At 36.7% G+C, this 11,177-nt stretch overlaps 1 protein-coding gene across 2 annotated transcripts in view; it reads left to right on the forward strand.

Moving 5' to 3' along the window:
- TTC8 (tetratricopeptide repeat domain 8) overlaps positions 1-7,373 on the forward strand; it is a 54,803-nt gene extending 47,430 nt beyond the window's left edge. For both annotated transcript variants that reach the window (XM_021674951.2, XM_064375137.1), the window contains 4 exons: positions 68-242; positions 835-957; positions 3,508-3,591; positions 5,765-7,373. In XM_021674951.2, the coding sequence (XP_021530626.2) occupies positions 68-242; positions 835-957; positions 3,508-3,591; positions 5,765-5,881 (499 nt within the window). In that variant the 3' untranslated portion in view covers positions 5,882-7,373. The remainder of the gene's footprint in view (positions 1-67; positions 243-834; positions 958-3,507; positions 3,592-5,764) is intronic.
- Positions 7,374-11,177: the final 3,804 nt, after the last annotated feature.

Here is an 11,177-nt window from a genome sequence, read left to right on the forward strand (position 1 = left end):
TATATATATGTCTCAAAACTTATAAAGTTGTTGTGACACCAAAATTTGTGTGTTCTTTTTTGAAAAGGCGACTGCTGCAGATGGGCATTTATAACTGCCAGCTTTTTAACAATCTGGGGCTGTGTTGCTTCTATGCCCAGCAGTATGATATGACTCTGACCTCATTTGAACGTGCCCTTTCTTTGGCTGAAAATGAAGAAGAGGCAGCTGATGTCTGGTACAACTTGGGACATGTAGCTGTGGTATGTTGTCTTTCTGATATAATTTCTGTTACAGAAAGTTGGTTTGAGCAGGACACAGTGGCTCATGCCTATAATCCCTGCATTTTGGGAGGCTGAGGCAGGAGGACTGCTTGAGCCCAGGAGTTTGAGACCACCCTGGGCAACACAGTGGGACTCTGTCTCCACAAAAAATTTAAAAATTAGCTGGGTATGGTAGTGCACACCTGTAGTCCCAGCTACTCTGAGGGCTGAGGCAAGAAGATCACTTGGGCCAAGGAGGTCAAGGCTGCAGTGAGCTGTAATCGTAGTACTGCACTCCAGCCTGGGTGACAAAGTGTGAGACTCTGTCTCAAAAACAAACAAAAAAGTTAGTTTGAAGAAATTTTCAGAAATTAACCTAAATTCATGTTTGGTTGTAGTCTTATGGGGCAATTAAGAAATTTCTAGGACTATGGCTTATTTTATATTCTAAGGTTAAATCTACTTACATAGGATTCACATTGACATATGGTACTTGATGCCTTTTGTCTGGTAGCAGAAGGATATCTATGAGGAAAGAAGGGAGGAGGAAGTATATGGACCCATGGATGTGAATATGGGCTTTCTTTTGCAGGGAATAGGAGATACGAATTTGGCCCATCAGTGCTTCAGGCTGGCTCTGGTCAACAACAACAACCACGCCGAGGCCTACAACAACCTGGCTGTGCTGGAAATGCGGAAGGGCCACGTTGAACAGGTCAGTGAACTGGTGGCACGCTGGGCGGTCTACTTTCTTCAGAGCAAAGCTGTCATGTGTGGAAGCGTTACCCTGTATGTTATTTTAAAATGAGCTCTAGAATCTGACAGGTATGGATTTGAATTCCAGCTCTGTTGCGTATTAGCTGTGTGACCTTGGGACAAGTTACTTAACCATTCTGAGTCCAAAATAGAATGTTTGATTTTATTAGGACAAATCTGCGCCTCCCCAGTCTTCCCTATCTTAGTGGACTGTTCCACCAGTCACCATCCCCTGTCCACTACATAGCTGCTCAGGCCAAAATCCTTGGAGCCACCCCGAAACCTTTCTTTTTTTATCGCTTCCCTCTGCCATACCTGCACCCACATCATATTCAGCAAGCCCTGTCATTCTGACCTTGAGTCCCATTACAATCTGAGCCTGGTCACCTTTCTCCGTTCCCATGACCCTTCTTCAAACTGCTCTTATCTCTTGCATGGGCTGCTATGACAGCCTCCTCCTGGTCTTTTTGTTTTCACTTTTGTCAGCAAGTAAGTGCACTCTGTGATACACTCTTCTCAGAACAACCTGAGAGATTTGTTTAAAACCAAGACTGTTTAATACTATTTTGCTTAAAATCCTCTAGTGCCTTCTCCTTCAACTTGGAATAAAATCTGGACTTGAAACCATGACTATGGCCTGTGAGGCACCATGTGACCTCGCCTCTGGCTCCCTCTCAGACCATGCCTTTTGCCACTCCTTCTTTCCCACTGGCTTACAGACATATCACTGCCTTGCTGCTCTATAGACAGACAGTGCTCTGTCTTCCTTTAGGGCCTTTGGAGTGTTCTTCCTTCAGATCTTGCAATGACAAATTTCTTTTTGTCATTCAGGTCTTAGATTAAATGCCAGCTCCTTAGAAAGGTCATCTCCCCCATCAGTCTGAAAAAGCCCTTGGGTGCTATCACATTTCTTACTTTTTTTCTTCTCAGTATTTACCACTTTATCAGATATTTTCATATTTATGTGTAGGATGTAGAATGTCAGCTGCATGAAAAGAGGGACTGTATCTGTCATGTAACTTTTCTATTCTCAGCATCAGAAACAGTGCCAGCCACGTGGTAAACAGTCAATATTTGTGGAATGAATGGACAACACATAAAATAGAGTGTAACAGTAGTGACCTGAGGTATTTTTTCTGAGGATTAGATCATGCACTTGGCGCAGTAGAAGCATGGAGCACATGGTAGATGCTTAATAAATTGTATTTTTATAATAATATATGTAAAACAAAAGGTTTAAAATACTAAATATGTTCATATAATATTAGTGGCAATCAAGGGCAAATATTATTACATTCCTCACTTTGGAGATAAAGAAACAGAGGCTTGAAGAGGGTAAGTAACTTTACCGAAGGTCACAGACATGGGGAACAGCATGCCAGGACATTAGCCTGGTGTTCTAAGCACAGTGATAAACTTTTAACAACAACAAGGAAAGAAAGGTCATTGCACGTTACCTTTATTGCATAAATTCTCCCAAGGTAAATAAGATGGATTTGTAGTTTACAGACTAAAAATGAACACTTGTTTTGTCAGGAACTTTGCGTATATTCATATGATGAAACAAGTGATTTTTGTGACTTTTCTCTGTTCCCATGTTGGTGATTTTCTTTTCCTCCTTATTGTAGTTTCTCTAGCATGCAGTTGACTTGAAATGTTTCGGTGAAAGATTTCATAATATAAACTCCATTTTATTATTAAAAATTATATCTGTCATTCTATATGAACTGATACCATTTTGTTTTCCATTAAAAAGGTATACAAACTGGTCTTCAGGGTCATGGATAGAAGTTTAAGATTTAGCTACAAGTTGAGGGATTGTTAGCAGCTTGTAATGCCGAATTTGTGGTATTAATGATTGCATAAGCATCTCATGCTACTCAGTGGTCTCTGCATTTTATGATCCTATGATCACAAAAAATAATGTGAATGTTCTATTTTGAGTATCTGAGAGAAAGAAAGCATGTCATATTCAATTGCTGTTTCACTAACAAAACTGATCAGCACTGTATTAAATACTTGCTCAGTGTCATCCAGCACAGAATTTTGGGCTTTGAAATTTACAGTGTTTTTTTTTGGTTGTTATTACATTAAAGAACAGGTAATTAGAGCTTGCTTAATCAATCAACAGCAGTAAAAACTAGATTAAGAAGAAAGTTGTAGTATTGAGAAGATTGTATTTCAAATTGTATGTCATATTGAAATATAAACTCTGCGAGAACATTGGTTCCTAGGTAACTTTAAGTGTACTCGGAATTTTCAATTCTCTTATTTACTCTGTCTTGTGAAGCATTTATTATTAATATAATTTTGGCAAGGTATCAGTAGTTAATTGTATTTCAGTAAGTCATTGTATTTCAAGAGGAATGTTGTCTGTATTTATCACAGGCTCATGTTTATTGAAGTACTGCCATAGATAAATAATTCTTTTACCAAAAAAAAAAAAATCACAAATACAGTGCTGATATATGTTTACATGCCTTTGGTTTTTCTTTATTTTTATACACAGGCAAGGGCACTATTACAGACTGCATCATCTTTATCACCCCATATGTATGAACCGCATTTTAATTTTGCAACAGTCTCTGATCAGGTATTATCTTTCTTTATTAATTTATCATCTGATCTGTTCTTTTTCTTTCTTGGTGTTAAAAAAAGTACAAATAAATAAGGAAATTCTAACCTCATCTTCCTGAAGGAAGTGGCTTTTAAAAACTCTTAATTACTATATTTATATATATATCTTTACTTCAAGGAACAGTTTTTAAAACTTTCAATTTTGACTAAACACCATTACAGATTATATAATTATGTTATGTTTTGAAATATGGCATTTAGTCATGGAAGAAGTACTCATTTAATAACTTCTTGCCTGGGAAGTATTTAGTTATTGGCTTTTACAGCAACAAAGTCCTGTGTATTATTTGTAGATCATATTGCCACCAAGTTTCTGGCACAATTGCTGTACAATTAGGGATATTCTAATGTTAAAGTTATCTTAGCTATGAAGAACATGGAGGAAATAAAACTTAATACTGTATTGCAAGTCAGTTAATATCCAAAAGCTAAAAGGAACCATATGCCATTTTTAACAATAAGAAAACAAGCAAAAGACATCTAATAACTAGCTTGTACTTGGAAGGTGAGTCTGTTTTGAGAATAAGGAAATGGCTAAAAATATTTGTGATGTAAATTAGTCTTGATAGACCAAAAGATATTTAAAACGATGTTATTTTTCATAGCATAAATATGAAGTCATCTACACTGTCATTTCTATATTGAAAATAATATAAGATGTCATTCATAAGTTGTAATTATTGAGCACCTGTAGGTACCGGCCACTGTTCTAGGTGCTTTACATACCTTCTCTAATTCTCCCAACTACCCTGCCTTCATCACTCATTTTTTCAGGACTGATATTCTGTTTATTGAGCCTCTGTGATGTACCAGGCCCTGTTTTTGGCACAGAGGATGTAATGATGAATACAACAGACAAAAGCTTCTACCTCATGCAGCTTAGTTTCTAATGGAATCCAAGGCTTATAGACGTTAAAAGACTTCTGTGTCCTATGGCAGTGGCGGGTTTCAGATTCACACCCAGCTCTCAATGACGTCCAGATTCCCACTGCACCGTGCTACTGCTTAGTTAGTTAAACCTCCCAGAAGGCTGGGTTACCTTCAGGAATAGCATCACATTTTAGTAATATGTAACTCGAATGAGACATCTTCTTTAAGCAAAAGGCTACACTTCCATAAGAGAAAATAGTATATTAAAAAGAAGTGCTATAATTTTAAAAAGGAAACTTAATTTCTGTTTTAATACATATATATTGTTACCAAAAATCTACCAGAGTTGATCTAGATTTTGTGTATATACACCAAAAAGCTCTTCCTTTCTGAAATGTATTCATGAATCAAAATATACTCAGATTGTAATTAATGATAAGTTATTGTATATTTTAAAATAGCTACAAGATTTGGAATGTTCCAAACACAAAGAAATGATCAATGTTTGAGGTGACGGATACCCCAGTTACCCTGATTTGATCGTTATACCTTGTATGCTTGTATCAAAGTATCACATGTACCTCATAAATAGAAGTTATTATCTATCAATAGAAATGATACATTCAGACAGTATTATGTTTTTCTTTGGGAATTAATACAAAGTTCATTGAAAGTCGGAGAAACCCTTTATAAACTTTTAAAACCAGGTATTTTCCCAACATTATTGTGCCAGCACCACTTAAAACCTCTCAAAGCATGTTTATCATGCCTTAAATAGAGTCATTTTTACTTACATTTTCTGTCTAAAAGGTAGTGACTCTAATAAGAATATATTTTTTGTGATACCATACAGATAGTTTTCCCTAAGTTTTCTGAGCTAGCTAGAGCTGGCTGTTTCATCATGCAAGTGTCATTCATTTTACGTTTATAATCAGTGACAGGAAAGGAAGACATAGGTTTCTAAATCCATTACCAGACAGCTGTAATTTATTTACATAATTGGTTATTTTATCTTTCTCACATGCTTTTCAAAACTGAATTATAATCTAGAATTCTAAAATTATGCTACTTTTAGCATAATTAAGTAATTTGCCTTTAAGAACCCTTTCAGTTATGATGTTAGTTGTGGGCTTGTTAAAAAAAAAAAAACCCTTAGAATTTCTATAGCATGCAGATAGTGTGTGTCTTATTTTCTTTTTTACTTCCTTACTCATTTTTTCTGATCTCATTCTATGGTCTTATTCTGGTATTTTTTGCAGATTGGAGATCTGCAGAGAAGCTATGTTGCTGCGCAGAAGTCTGAAGCAGCATTTCCAGAGCATGTGGACACACAACATTTAATTAAACAATTAAGGCAGCATTTTGCTATGCTCTGATTGTTCCTTAGACCACATATGTTCTTATGAAGGGCATTATGCCAGGGGAAAAAAGAACTATGTATGTCTATGTATGTATATTGTTTTATATGTATATTTTACAAACCTGTCTTTGATATTAATGAATGTGACACATAAGGAAGTTGAAACCAGAATGTATAATGAAAATTTTATAGAAATAGTAACTTTGTAAAATAATATTATAAAATACAAGATTTAACCCTTTCCAAGTTGATCATCAAACTTTCTCCCACATTATACAGTAGATGTTTCTTTATAATGTTTATAAAACATTTTATTGAATTTAGTGAATTTCCTCATTTTTTTTATAAATGTACACTTTTTAAGTCCTTAAGCTATTAGCCATCATGTAGCTTAAGAAGTCTCAAACCTGCCATTAAAACTGCACCTTTAAGCCAGGTGTGGTAGCATGTGCCTATAGTCCCAGTTGGTTGGGAGGTGGAGGTAGGAGAATTATAAACAGGGACTGACATCCAGCATTTACAAAGAACTAAAACAGATCTACAAGAAAAAAACAAACAAGCCCATTCAAAAGTGGGCAAAGGATATGAACAGATACTTTACAAAAGAAGACATACACGAGGCCAACAAACATGAAAAAATGCTCATCATCAATGGTCATTAGAGAAATGCAAATCAAAACTACATTGAGATACCATCTCATACCAGTTAGAATGGCGATCATTAAAATATCTGGAGACAACAGATGCTGGAGAGGATGTGGAGAAATAGGAACACTTTTACACTGTTGGTGGGAGTGTAAATTAGTTCAACCATTGTGGAAGACAGTGTGGCGATTCATCAAGGACCTAGAAATAGAAATTCCATTTGACCCAGCAATCCCATTACTGGGTATATATCCAAAGGATTATAAATCATTCTACTATAAGGACACATGCACATGAATGTTCATTGCAGCACAGTTTACAATAGCAAAGACCTAGAACCAACCCAAATGCTCATTGATGATAGACTGGACAGGAAAAATGTGGCACATATACACCATGGAATATTATGCAGCCATCAAAAACGATGAGTTCGCGTCCTTTGTAGGGACATGGATGAACCTGGAAACCATCATTCTCAGCAAACTGACACAAGAACACAAAATCAAACACCGCATGTTCTCACTCATAGTTGGGTGTTGAACAATGAGAACACACGGACACAGGGAGGGAAGCACTACACACTAGGGTCTGTTGAGGGGAAATAGGGGAGGGACAGTGTGGGGGTGGGCAGTTGGGGAGTGATAGCATGGGAAGAAATGCCAGATATAGGTGAAGGGGAGGAAGGCAGCAAATCACACTGCCACGTATGCACCTATGCAACAATCTTATATGTTCTTCACATGTACCCCAAAATCTAAAATGCAATTAAAAAAAAGACTTTTAAAATGTATTTAAAACTATTTTTATTAAATACTTTGTGATTGCCTGTTAAGCTTTAAAATAAATCTGTGTGTAAAACACCATCATTTCATTATTTTTCATGAGTTTTTATTTTAATCATTGCTGATGAAACAGGTTTTTCAGAAGTCCAGTAATTTTATATATTGTCATTATTTTAATTTTATTTCAAATGATGTACTACTAATTCTGTTTTTTCCTAAAAAGGATGTCACATTATTAAAATAAGAATTTCCAGATTAGAAACAGAGCCATAGGCCAGGAATTCCGCTTCTGGTTAGCCACAGCAAGGAAGTCAGCGATATTCCAGTACCATGCATGGTATTGCAAAGTCTTAGAAAGGCTCTTGAACTTTTCTCTGCCTTATTTAGTGGAACTCTCATTAAAGTGTTCACAAGGAAATGTGTTATGGGACAGGAGCACTCAAACTCATACTTTGGACTTTGGGATCTTCATGTCATTTTTCATCTTTTTAACTTCTTGAAACTATTTGATAGATACTTACATTCTGTTCAGATTTAAATAAATTGTATACTCAGCTGACTGAACAAAAAAAAATTGAATTCAAGGAATAATAGCTTGTTTGAGGCTAGAATTCATTACAGACAAGAAAGCAAGGCCCTGTGTCACACAGCTAGTTGCGGGGACAGCCATAGCTGGAGCCCAGGGTCTTGTTCCTGCACCTTAGACTTGAGCCTTTCTTGGTTCTCTGTGATGTGTTAGTGCTTGTTTTGCCCTTGAGAGTTTCCTCAGATACTATCAAATTTCCTAATGTGGTAGTCAATATTCAGATTCAAATTGTATAATATCAATCATTTTCTTAGATAATTTAAAATGACAGCTAATAAGAATGGCTAAACGTTTACTGAAGATACTGAATATGCCCACTTTTCTAAGCACTTTATGGGAATGAATTCATTTCATTCCTACCATAGTCCTATGCAGGCTGTAATTATTCCCATTTTACTTATGAGACTACTGAGATGTAGAAAAAAGCTTATTGAACTAGTAGTAAGTGCCAAAGATTCAAGTTTAGGCAGGGTGGCCCCTTAAGTATGTGCACTTAATCACTATGTTAAATCACCTCCCTAAAATGAACATTGAAAATTGAATAATAAGGGAATATTAACACAGAAAAAAAATAAATAATTCCATTTTCCTAAGGTGATATGGAGGGATTTTGTCTTGAATTTATGTGAATTCAGTGTGAGCACCAAGGCAAAGAATGAGTCATAGTGGCTAAGGGCAGAATGATGACATAACACCGTGGATGACTGTATCAGAAGCGACATTCAAGATGTCTTTGTAACAACATTTCTTATGGACTGTGTAACTTCTGGCTTCTGTGCCAACATTTCTGTAGAAAGAACAGAAAGAACGTTAATAATTGTTTTCCAATTTTCCATTGTGGCTAAAAAGATGTTCAATCCATAGATACAAATTGTTCAACCAAAATTCACGTCATTGAGCTTAAAATGAGATCTGGCAAGAAGGCTTCCTGTACTGAAATATTACAGAGGTTAGAAGTTCTTCCTTCTTCACAAATGTGTCATGGCTGAGCCAGTCCCCGTAGTGATAACTCTTCTATTACATTTCTGAATGCTTTTTCCTGGGCTCAGATTATCCATCTGGATACAACTTATGGCCTACAGATAAGAAAATTAATAAAGGTAACATGTCACTACACTATTATATTATTATTATTGAGACAGCGTCTTGCTCTGTCACCCAGGCTGAAGTGCAGTGGTGTGATCTTGGCTTACTGGAACCTCTGCCTCTCGGGTTCAAGTGATTTTCATGCCTCAGCCTCCCAAGTAGCTGGGATTACAGGCATGTGCCACCACACTGGGCTAATTTTTGTATTTTTAGTAGAGATGGGGGTTTCACCATGTTGCTCAGGCTGGTCTTGAACTCCTTATCTCAAGTGGTCTACCTGCCACAGCCTCCCAAAGTGCTGGGATTACAGGTGTGAGCCACCTCACCCAGCATCACTACACTTTTAAAGTAGTTTCCACAACCAACTCTTTACTACAATGAGGGATTTCTGTCAGGGTCTTTCAGCTGGGATTGAGTTTAAGCATTCAGAAAACAAATATTTTAGAAAGACTGGCAGGACTAAACCTTGGAAAATAATGAACCCAGAAACCAAGTGCAGGAAAAAAAGCCATCACCAAATAGTTTTGTATTCTAGGGAACAGAGAAATTGGAATGTTCCATGGTTATGTTCCTTCCAGAGTTCCAAAATGGTCATCTAGGCTCTGATTTGAAGGAGAAAAATTTATTTAGCAATTTGAAAATAACTGTAGTTTCATATCTGTCCATATAGATGGCATTAGTTCTATTTTTAGCTAAATAAAAACAACATTTTTGAGAGAGACTATCATTTCACTTCTTTGATGTCAAAGCCAATTCCTGAAATGAAAGAATAGACCTGTTGTTACAATCCTTGGGACCTATGTTTTTTGCAATGTGATCCTTTTCTTGACCTGAATCTAATTCTGACTAATAAGGAGAAATTGATTGTTAAAATGAAAACAATGGGAACTCTTGGTGAAAGCAACCAAGTTATCTTAGAGAAGAGGCTAGACCTACACAGACTTTAGGAAGAATTTTTTTTTTCTTTCTAAAGACCCTCTTCCAATATTTGAAACTCAAGTTTTTATGGACTCCAGCACCTTGCAACTGTCACTGCTCCCAACCCCACCCCTCTTCTGATCTAATAGCTTTCATTTATTTCACTCTACTGCATTATTTCTTTTAAAAAATCATGTTTCCTTTAAGCCTACCTCCCTTTTTTAAACAAATAATATAATTGTTTATTAAAATAAAGAAAAGCAAATAACATGAAAAGGAAACTCACAAAAGAAATTAAAATGGTTGATAAACATATGTAACAAAAAATCTCTGATAACTGAAAATGAAATTAATTCAAGAAAAATATACATTTTTTTTTGAGATGGAGTCTCGCTCTGTCACCAGGCTGCAGTTCAGTGACACAATCTTGGCTCACTGCCACCTTCACCTCCTGGGTTCAAGCAATCCTTCTGCCTCAGCCTCCTGGGTACCTGGGACTATAGGCGTGTGACACCACGTCCAGCTAATTTTTCTGTTTTTAGTAAAGACAGGCTTTCACTATGTTGGCCAGGATGGTCTTGATCTCTTGACCTTGTGATCCGCCTGACTCGGCCTCCCAAAGTGCTGGGATTACAGGCATGAGCCACCATGCCCAGCCCAAGAAAAAGATACAATTTAAACCTCTTCAGAGAGCAAAGATTTGAAATGTTTGTTACATATGAGGTAAACGTACTGTCAAATTTGGCTGATAGACATATATATTGTTGGAATCTTGAGGGTGGTGTGGTAAATTTTATTAAATTTCTTCCATTTCTTTTGTGTTTTTTCTTCTACTTTTATGTTCCAGGGTACATGCACAGATCAAACCATCACCTAGGTATTCAGCCCTGTATCCATTAGCTCTTCTTCCTGATGCTCTCCCTCCCTCCACACTCCCCACAACAGGCCCCAATGTGTGTTGTTCCCCACCATGTGTCCACATGTTCTCATTGTTCATCTCCCACTTGTAAGAGAGAACATGTGGTGTTTGGTTTTCTGTTCTGTATTAGTTTGCTGAGGATAATGGCTTCCAGCTTCATTCATGTCTCTGCAAAAGACATGATCTCATTCCATTTCATGGCTGCAGAGTATAGTGTATATGCACTACATCTTCTTTGTCCAGTCTATCATTGATAAAATCTGCCCCCTTTTCTAGTACCACTGTATTTCCTTTGTCACAGGTCTTGAAAGCTAGGTGACATTTGTTACCTACTTCCTCATCATTCATTCATTCCTCAATGGTCTTTAATCTGGAG

Source organism: Aotus nancymaae, unplaced genomic scaffold (assembly GCF_030222135.1).
Source record: "Aotus nancymaae isolate 86718 unplaced genomic scaffold, 86718_ANA_hifiasm-v0.15.2.pri h1tg000011l, whole genome shotgun sequence".
Classification (NCBI taxonomy): domain Eukaryota; kingdom Metazoa; phylum Chordata; class Mammalia; order Primates; family Aotidae; genus Aotus; species Aotus nancymaae.